At 41.1% G+C, this 10,216-nt stretch overlaps 1 protein-coding gene across 1 annotated transcript in view; it reads left to right on the top strand.

The window, feature by feature from the left end:
• The window catches only part of akap6 (A kinase (PRKA) anchor protein 6), a 341,777-nt gene extending 332,592 nt beyond the window's left edge, over positions 1-9,185 (top strand). The window contains exon 13 of the mRNA XM_059987823.1: positions 9,039-9,185. Coding sequence (XP_059843806.1) covers positions 9,039-9,185 — 147 coding nt within the window. The remainder of the gene's footprint in view (positions 1-9,038) is intronic.
• Positions 9,186-10,216: the final 1,031 nt, after the last annotated feature.

Genomic DNA, 10,216 nt, shown 5'->3' on the forward strand with positions numbered 1-10,216 from the left:
CCCGCAGGAAGGTTGCAAGGGCTCCAGATATGCCCTGTGGCATCTTTTCGGACCCGAAGACTCCTAGGGAATTTATAACGGCCGTCTTCTCCTTGTCGGCCCCAATCAACGGGATCTGGCAACATCCACTCCCCAGATCCAGCACCTTAAACCATTTCGCACCACTCAGACAGGCTATCGCCTCTCTGGCCCTCAGGGACGTATTCTGGTCACTGACAGTGCGTCTCTTCAACGCAATACAATCCACACACACTACGTCTTCCATGGCTTCAGGGGCCAGTCGCTGCAACCTCTCTCTCTCCGAGGTGTCTTCAGCGGTCAACTCCCCTCCCTCGTGGTATTTCGCAGCGTCCACTAAGAGGGTCTCACCCTCAGATACTTCCCCCAGGCCGTACCACCACTGGCTCTTGTTTGAATTCGGTATCGGCCCAATGCTGCTACACACGTCCACACAAGCAGCTCGAAACTCTGGGTGCGTCGCCAATGCCTCCAAACAACGCTCACCCGCCTCCTCCGGGCAGGCTCCCAAGCGCACCAGCAGGATATTGGTTCTCTCTAGAACAGAAACGCTGCCCGTCTCAACAGTGTCCAGACACATCAGCATTAATGATTCCTGAACCTCAGTCTCCTCCACATTTGCCTCCAAGAACTCCATTTTCACTGACCAACAACCGTCGTCTGGATAATCACCGGCACTGGTACCCCAAATCTCCAGTGTCCTCAATGTCGTCAAGGGTAAATGCTTCCAATAACGGTTATGAAACAAACTGTACAGCAACTTAACCGGCGCCCCGGTGCCGAGGATGGCTTTAACTTGACTTCCATCCATCCGTAACAACACCTGTGCGCATGGCCCCTCTAAGCCTTCAGGAATAGGGTCTGTTCCTTTCGGGAGTTCCTTGGTACATTGCTGGGAATGTGCTCCCCCAGAGACCCCAAGCCGTTCCCCCACTGGGCCTCCTCTAAGTTTCCCGACACCTCTCGAATCAACGGAACAACTGGTCCCCTTGACAGATCCCCTTGGCACCACAAGCAATTTATCTGCCCCCCTAGGTAAAAAGAGATACCCTAAAAACTTCCCACCAATCTCCTGCCACGGATATGATAAGCCCCCCAGCTGCGGCATTTGACTTCCAGTCGAACCACACGCATTTTCCCACACTTTCCCAGAACTGGCAGCGGTCACTTCGAGGTAATTGCGCCCGACAGTTCTAACAAAGTCACCAGCCCGCCTACTCAAACTTTCAACCCGACCCTGTCGCTTTCCCTCAGCCAAGCACTGCCACTCACCCAACAACTGAGGGGTCCGGTCCGCCCACGCCTCCGCTCCTTTAGGGCTGGACATTATTCCAATAACCGGGCGGAGCCCACCACTGCTGAAACATCCCAACCTGTCACTCCTCACTCTCCAAACAGCACGGACAACCCATGGTCCCACCACCATTTCGTCAGCACTAGTTGGAACTCGAACAACGACCTCCAGGCTACCAACAGCAGCCACCCCACCCAACACACACGCAGCGATAACCAGCAATCACACACCCACAAAGGCACACCAGCTCTTCGCCGCAGACACAATTTAAAGAGGGTGATCACACAGCTTCCACAGAAATCAACCCCGGACGAGCACCCCACAATGTAACCCCCTGGGTCGCCTCAGGCTCGCTCAGCTCGTTCTCGTCTAGGGGGAGCAGCCTTCGGCCCCGCCAAACTGGGTAATCAGCTGGTGTGGATGCTGTGTGATGTCCCCGCCTCGCCCAAAAACAGACAGTACACCATAAGCGATTAAATGAGTACAATTTATAAAGGTTACTATAACTAAGTGATTAATAACGATACAGTATATATGAAGAGAAAATTAAAGAAAAGGCGCCAAACTTATCAAAGTCCAAACCACTTCGTGCACAACCGTTGGAGCTCAATTACTGAAGTCTTCTGGCCACCATTCGATCCCCTCCGAACTCCTCGACTCACAGCTCAGGACCCTCCGAACTCCTCGACTCTCCAAACAGCTCAGGACCCTCCGAGTGGTCAACCAAGCACATCTAGCTTCATCCCCCCCCCTCCTCGGAGAATCTCCCGGCCTCGGACCCCCCCTTTGGGGTCCGATCCTCGCCCAGCTTAGAGCATTGCGTCCTCTTTCTCGACCCCCTCGCGCCGATCTGCCCAAAAGCCCGTCAACAAAAGCTTACAGACTCAGAAGAAAGAACATTAATCCCCATTTGGTTTACCAAGGAATACCATTCTCGTTATCAGTAAATTAGCATTCCTGCTAGTTAACAAAAAGAAGAAACCCTCTTTACATACTTGAAACAGATAGATCAAAAAAATCCATTTTATTTATTCCAAAGCCATTTGCAAAATTTCAGGAATATCTGGTTTTGAAATCATCACATCCTGAAAAGTGTGTAATTTTAGTGGAGACAGAATTAAACATAACCATTTAAAGCAGATCTTTATTTATGAGTTTTCAATTCATTTCAAATAACTGACAAGTCACTTGAATTAATGTTGAAAATTTCACTTACCTGTCTTTGTGGTGATTAATATGTCTGACCTCTGGCTCAATGACCCAGGACAAAGAGAACAATTTTCCCTTTGGCCATCTGGCACAGAAGAATTGTTAGTGGATGTTAAAATCATGTGCAAGAAGCAATGCATGTTTGTTTATAATCTGCATTAAACTACAACTGGAACTACATACCCAAAATGTTAATCCGCTCAGTTTACTTACTTAATGTATTGTATGTATATCAGGGCAGTTTAACAATATTTTTAGAAAGAGAGGTAGGGAGACCCACATAGTCTCCTTTTGCCTAGTTCAACCAAGCAGTGAAGAAGAAGCAATCAAAATGTGTGAAATTATTCCGTGGGGACAGAAGGAGCCAGAATTCCCTATAAATGTCATAAGTATAATGTATGGCAATGCCACCAATATTATCCTCTCCTTATTTCCAATGTAAATCATTTGACTGAACCTGTCTTGACACACATACTTCTAGGAAGGTTGATCTCCAGAGCAGTAAATTGTAGCAGGATATAAGCCTGAAAGATACAGTTTATTGAGAAAACGGAGATGTAGAATGGTTATCATGTGTATCTCTTGGTAATAAACCAGCACTACACTTACTCTCCACCTTCACTCATAGCAATAGAGAGGAAAAGATCAGTTCATCCCATCAATCCCGCCATCCATTTATGATACCTACATATATCGGAGGCATTTTAGGGAGCAGCCTCTGCACCTATCCTCTAAGACCGAATTGTTATCCAGATTACGTCACTGTTGCCCAGGGTGCAAAAGACTGAATTATTGTTTTTTCCTAGAAGGATGTCCAATAATTTGAGTTATCAAGCTTGGAGATACATCATAATCCTATCTAAAGGTGCTTAAGAATTGTTATTAATTACAAACTGTACTTTCCCAACACATCTATGAAATGTTTAATTTGTTAGTCTATTTCATTAGTAATATAATCTGAGTTTTCATCTTAATTCTCCCATGTGGGCATCAGCGCTCTTTTCTAAATCACCTTTTTGTAAATGTCCTTATTTCACTGAAACACACAGATAACATTTGCACAATGATCTGTTGAAAGTGGATGTCAAAACTAAGTTAGATCCAGATGTGACTTTATATTGAAAACAGCTAATAATGTGGATCCTCACCAGAAACCTTCAAGTGTGCTTTTATCTATGTTAAGATGATCTTGAAAATCTGTTTTGATAACCAGGTGTTTAGGTGCTTTTAAGCCAAAGAAAATACTTGCAACTGAATGGACCTTAAAAACTGCATTCAGTTATCAATAATTATGCATCAACACGATTGATATTAAATCTATGTAGAATAACATCCCCCTCTTGAACCATCTCTAAGTTTCTTAATTATTTCATATTTACAATAACTTCAATTAATCGCTGCTGTTTTGTGTTTTATGCAAAACTTTATCTTGTTCCTTCTACTAGTAATATTGATACCCAAATACCAAATGCGAAAGTACTTTGCTGAGGTGTTTTGTGCACCTGTATAATATTAATACTGCACATATTTTTGAATTTCTATGCATTAACTCTGAGCACTGTTTATTTATTTATCTGAGTTAAATTCTCCAGCTGCAAACTTTATCATAGTGAACAGGAAATTTAAATTCAGTTCAGATTTTTGGATTATTGGAGTCTCTTCTGGAGAAGGTGGAATGTGTACAGATGGGACAGTTTGCACCTGAAATGGAAGGAATCCAAATCCTTGTGGAAGGTTTGTTAGTACTGCTTCAGAATTGTTAAGCTGGAGTTGCAGGGGGATGGGAACCAGAGTGCCAGGGCAAAGGTAGAATAATTGTTGGGAAAGATATTCAGTCTACATACAAATACAGGAACCAAAAGATTGAGTATGGTGGGACGAATGTTCTGAGTAGTGTCTATTTCAATGCAAGGAGTACTGTAGGAAGGCAGATGAGCTTAGAGCATGGATCAGCAAGTAAAATTATGATATTGTAGTCATTAGTGAGATTTAGTTGCAGAAGGGCAGGACTGGCAGCTCAGTGTTCCAGGTTCCATTGTTTTAGACATAATAGAAGGGGAGGGTTTAAAGAGGGAGGGGTGGCATTACTAGTTGGGAAAAATGCTGTGGCAGTGCTCAGACAAGACAGATTGGCAGGCTTGTCTACTGAGGCAATATAGGTGGAACTGAGAAATAAGAAATTCGTGATAGAAAGGTTAATAGGATTATATTATGGGCCACCAAATAGTCAACAGGATTTAGAGCACATTTGTAGAGAGATGGCAGATAGCTGCAAGATAAATAAGGTTGTGATAGTACTTGATTTTAACTCTCCACATATTGAATGGGATTCCTATACTGTAAAAGGGCTAGATGGGATAAAGTTGGACAAGCGTGGTTTAGAAAAGTTTCCTTAATCAATATATAGAAGTTCCAGCTAGTGAGAGTGTGATCCTGTATCTCCTATTAGTGAAGGAGACAGGGCAGGCGACAGATGTGTGTGTAGGTGCTGCACTTAGGACCTAGTGATCATAATTCCATTAGTTTCAAGATAATTATGGAGAAGGATACGACTGATCCTTGGGTTGAGATCCTAAATTGGAGAAAGGCCAATGTTGATGTCATCAGAAAGGATCAGCGAGTGTAAAAGTTTGTTTTCTGACAAATGGTTGCTTGATAAATGGGAGGCCTTCAAAAGTAAAGTATTAAGAGTACAGACTTTGTATCTTCCTGTCAGAATAAAGAGCAAGGCTAACAGCTGCATGGAAACTGTGTTTTCAAGCAATATTGAGGCTCTGGTTGAAAAAAAATGGTCCATGACAGGTATAGGCAGGAAGGTTCAAATGACTTACTTGAGAAGTATAAGAAATAAAAGAGAACACTTAAGAGAGACATCAGGAGGGCTAAAAGAAGGCACGAGTGGGCTCTGGAAAACAAACTTAAGGAGTGTCCCAAGAATTCTATAGATATATTAAGAGCAAAAGGATAGCAAGAAACAAAATTGGTCCACTTGAAGGTCATTGTGGTCATCCATGCATGGAGCTGAAAGAGATGGGGGAGATCTTAAATTGAATTTTTGCATCCATATTACTTGGGAAACAGATACAGAGTCTATAGAACTGAGGCAAAAACGTGTGAGGCAATTGACCATATACAGATTAGAGAAAAGGAGGTGCTTGCTGCTTTAAGACAAATTGACTTGACTAAGTCCCTACAGCCTGACAAAGTGTTCTCCCAGATCTTGCAGGAGGCCAGTTCAGAAATTGCAGGTGCACTGGTTGAAGAATTTAATATGTCTTTAGCCACAGATGAATTGCTGAAGGATTGGAGGATAGCTAATGTTGTTCTCTTGTTCAAGAAATGCTCTAAAAATAAGATAGCCAACTAAAGGCCAGTGCCAGTGTGTCTGACATCAATTGTGGGTAAATTATTGGAAGATGTTCTAAGGGATGTTATGAGTATTTGGATAGACTGGGCCTGATTAGGGATAGTCAACATGGCCTTGTGCTTAGTAGGTTGTGTCTAACCAAATATACAGGAAATAGATGTTGTCTACATGGAATTTAGCAATGCCTTTGACAAGGTCCTGCATGGGAGGCTGGTCAGAAAGGTTCAGTCACTTGGCTTTCAGGATGAGGTAGTAAATTGGATTCAACATTAGCTTCACAGGAGAAGCCAAAGAGTGATAGTAGATGATTGGCTGTCCGATTGGAGGCCTGTGACAAGGATTGGTGCTGAGTCTGTTGTTGTTTGTTATCTGTATGGATGATAATATGGTAAACAGATTGGCAAATTTGCAGATTGGAGATGTCGTAGACAGTGAGGAAGTCTGTCAAAGCTTGCAGTGTGATCTAGACTAGATAGAAAAATGGGCTGAAAATAGCAGATGGAATTGAACGCAGACAAGTGTGGGGTGTTGCACTTGGGAAGATAAACAAGAGTAGGACTTACACAGTGAATGGTAGGGCACTAAGAAGTAAAGTAGAACAGAGGGATATGGGAATTCAGTTCCTTGAAAGTGGCCTCACAAGTACATAGAGTCATAAAGAGAGTTTTTGGCACATCTGGCTTCATAAATCAAATTATTGAATACAGGAGTTGGGATGTTATTTGGAAGATGTACAAAACATTGGTAAGAACAAATATAGAGCATTGTGTGAAGTTCTGGTCACCTATCTTTTGGAAGGATACCAGTAAAATTGAAAGAGCATGAAGAAAATTTACAAGGATGTTACCGGAACCTAAGAACCTAAGTTACAGGGAAAGGTTGAATAGATGAGGATTTTATTCCTAGGAGAATAAGGGGAGATTTAATAGAAGTAAAGGTTTAATTTTCTTAATGGAGGGAAGCAGAGGGGGGATATCAGAGGTACATTTCTTTTACACTCAGTGTGGTAGCCGTATGGAACACCCTGTTAGGGCTGGTGATAGAGGCAGATACAATTAGGACATTAAATAAATTCTTAGATAGGTACATGGATGAGATAAAAATGGAGGGCTATGTACGAGGAAAGGATTAAATTGATCTTAGAGTAGGTTAGAAGGTCCATAAAACATCAAGGGCCAAAGGTACTGTACTGTGCTATAATAATTTATGTTCTATGTTCAAGAGTATGGCAGTAAATCCTGGAATTGTGAGCAATAATCATAACCTGCAAAGCTATTACAAAAGTAAAAAAAAATGCCAGATCCCTTTTCTTCATAGTGCTGATCTCTTTGTTTCTTTTAAAAGTTCAAAATTCAGAGCTGAACATTATCAAAGAGCATACATGTCACCAGATACATCCCCGAAATTCTTTTTCTGCAGGCATACTTAGCAAATCTATAGTACAGTAACTGTAAACAGCATCAATGGCCAACATACAGTACAAATGCAAAAATAAATAAACAGCAATAAATAACGAGCATGAAAGAACAAGGTAAAGATTCCTTAAAATGAGACCATCAATTGTGGGGACAGCAGAAGTAGAATGAGTGTAGTTAACCCCTTTAGTCCAAGAGCCTAGTGGTTGAGGGGTAGTAATTGTTCTTGAACTTGGTGGAGCGAGTCCTGAGGCATTTGTACCTTCTGTCAGATGGCAGCAGTGGGAGAAAAAAAGCGTGGCCTGGGTGGTGAGGATCTTTGATGATGGATGCTGCTTTTCTATGACAACGTTTCATGTGAATGTGCTCAATGGTTGGGAGGGCTTTAAGTTTGATGTACTGGGCTGAATCCATAACCTTTTGAAGGATTTTCTGCTCAAAGGCATTGCTGTTTCTGTACCAGGCTATAATGCAGCCAGTTAGCACACTTCTATAGAAGTCTGCCAAGGTTTTTGATGACATGCAGAATCTCCGCAGACTCCTGAGGAAGTAGAAGCTCCGTTGTGCTTTCTTTGCAAGTACATTTATATGATGGGTTCAGGACAGATCCTTTGACTTAGTGACACCCAGGAATTTGAAGATACTGACCCTCTCTGGCTCTGATCCTTTGACGATTACTGGCTCATGGACCTCTGATTTCCCTCTCCTGAGGTCTACAATCAGTTCCTTATTCTTACTGACATTGAGTGAGAGTTTGTTGTTATTACAGCACTCAGCCAAATTTTCAGTCTCCCTCCTGTATGCTGATTCATCACCATCTTTGATACGGCCCACAACAGTGGTGTCATCAGCAAACGTGTATATGGTGTTGGAGATGTACTTAGCACCCATTCGTAGGTGTGAAGCAAGTAGAGCAGGGGGCTGAGCACACATCCCTGAGGTGCTCCTGTTCTGATGGGAGATTGTGGAGGGGATGTTTTTTGCCAATCCAAACTGACTGGGGTCTGCAAGTGAGGAAATCCAGGATCCAATTGCACAAGGGAGTATTGAGGCCCAGATCTTGGAGTTTACTGATTATTTTTGAGAAGATGATGGTATTAAGAACTATAAATATGTTAGTGCTTGTTGGGAGGATAAATCTTTGGGATGTCCAATTGTATCTGATGGTGTTTTGCAAGTGATTTCATGAAGATGGATCTAAATTAGCACATTTGAAATGATAATCAGACATTGTTAATATAATTGGGAAAATGTGCTTGCAACTCAGTATTTCACCAGTGGATTTGTTTTAATGAGCTATTTAATTTAATAAAAACAAATAATATCCTATACAAAATTGAAATTTGCAGCAGTTAGCAGTGTATTACTGTTTTCCCTCAGCTGATCAGTTCTTTTAATGCTGATAAGGAACATGTAACAGTAAAACTCCATACTTGCTCACAAAGAATATTCATGACCAGTCTAGCTATAATCTCTATGCAAATTTTATAAATGAGTAAATATAAGGTATTTTCACATAGTGAAAATAATTCAACTTGATAATCATATGTTGATATTCACAGTAATGTCTGTGACATCTGAAATTTCAAGAAGTTAGGCAGAGACTACATTAAGTGCAAAGATTTATTATGGTCTTAATGTGACATGGCTTAATCACATGCTACATTTTATACTTAATTTGATGGAAATGGAAGTTGATCAAAAACTGCTAATAACTGCTTTTTTTTATTTACAGATCTCTAACTCACAAAAACATGTAAAACAGAATCTCAGGAAAGAGCAAAACTCTAAAACCATTGAAACGAAACCTACACCTTATGTATCCCACCACTGTGAACTTCCCAGTGACTCTCATGCTGCCAAATCTGTACCCAAGGTATAGGATGTGAGTCAATTAAATATACTTCACTTTGCAAATATTTGTCTCATTAAAATCCATTAAACTAGCCCTTAGATAGCAAATCTTTCTCTGTACAGAAGACTAAATAGTATTTCAGTACTTTTGCAAAGACTGGATCTAAAAGAGTCAAGATATTTTGAGATTGTTGGATTGTGATCTACCCTCAGTCAGTTTAGATCTCTTTGCAAAATAGAAAGGTTACTATGCTTGTATAAAATGTCCATTGCTCCTGTTTCCTGACAGGCTTGCTTCCTCTGCAGTTGCCCTTAGTGCATTTCAGTTTGAAGGTTTCTGGGGCTGCAACATAAAACTCATGCCTTTTATCCCATAAACATTAACATAAAACACTTGCCTTTTATCCCATAAACTGGCATGAACTATCAGAAATTACTTATGTCTGCTGCATAATCACCAGTTTTTTTCATTTCAATTGTCGGAAAAGGTACTAATAATCAACAGAAAACAAAAATACTTCAATAGTTCTGCCCAGGAATTGTTTGACATCAAACTGAATATGCTTTATAATACTGTACCTTTGACTTGAAACTTATTAGTTCAAACTCCATTTATCAATAAGTGCCTTTGGAAAAATTATTTTGAAAAGATAAGAGTTAATGCACTGAAGTACATGCTATTGCTTTTGACCTCCTGTATCACTTTTTACTTTCTGAATTCACTGCTTACTGCTCTTCTCTTTCTTTTACCTGTCATGTTTCTGTATAAATGTAGAGGTCAGTAGCAACAAAGCAAGATCAAAAGCAAAGGTAACTAGTTAGACTGAGTTATTTCTGCCTAATTTAGAAGGTGAATAAATGCATGTCTGGAGTGCTCCTAAAAGCTGTACAAGGGATGTGCATTTCGTTAATCTCCTCAACTGTATTCTGAGAGTCGTTTCCTCATAATCCTCATCACAAGCTCCTGCTCTTTGCTGCATGGTTTAATTATACCAGACTGAGTCTTCACTGTGAAAATCGAACCCCATGGCTGGCCAGATGTTATTGCTTTCATGCTAT

Source organism: Hypanus sabinus, chromosome 2, assembly GCF_030144855.1.
Source record: "Hypanus sabinus isolate sHypSab1 chromosome 2, sHypSab1.hap1, whole genome shotgun sequence".
Classification (NCBI taxonomy): domain Eukaryota; kingdom Metazoa; phylum Chordata; class Chondrichthyes; order Myliobatiformes; family Dasyatidae; genus Hypanus; species Hypanus sabinus.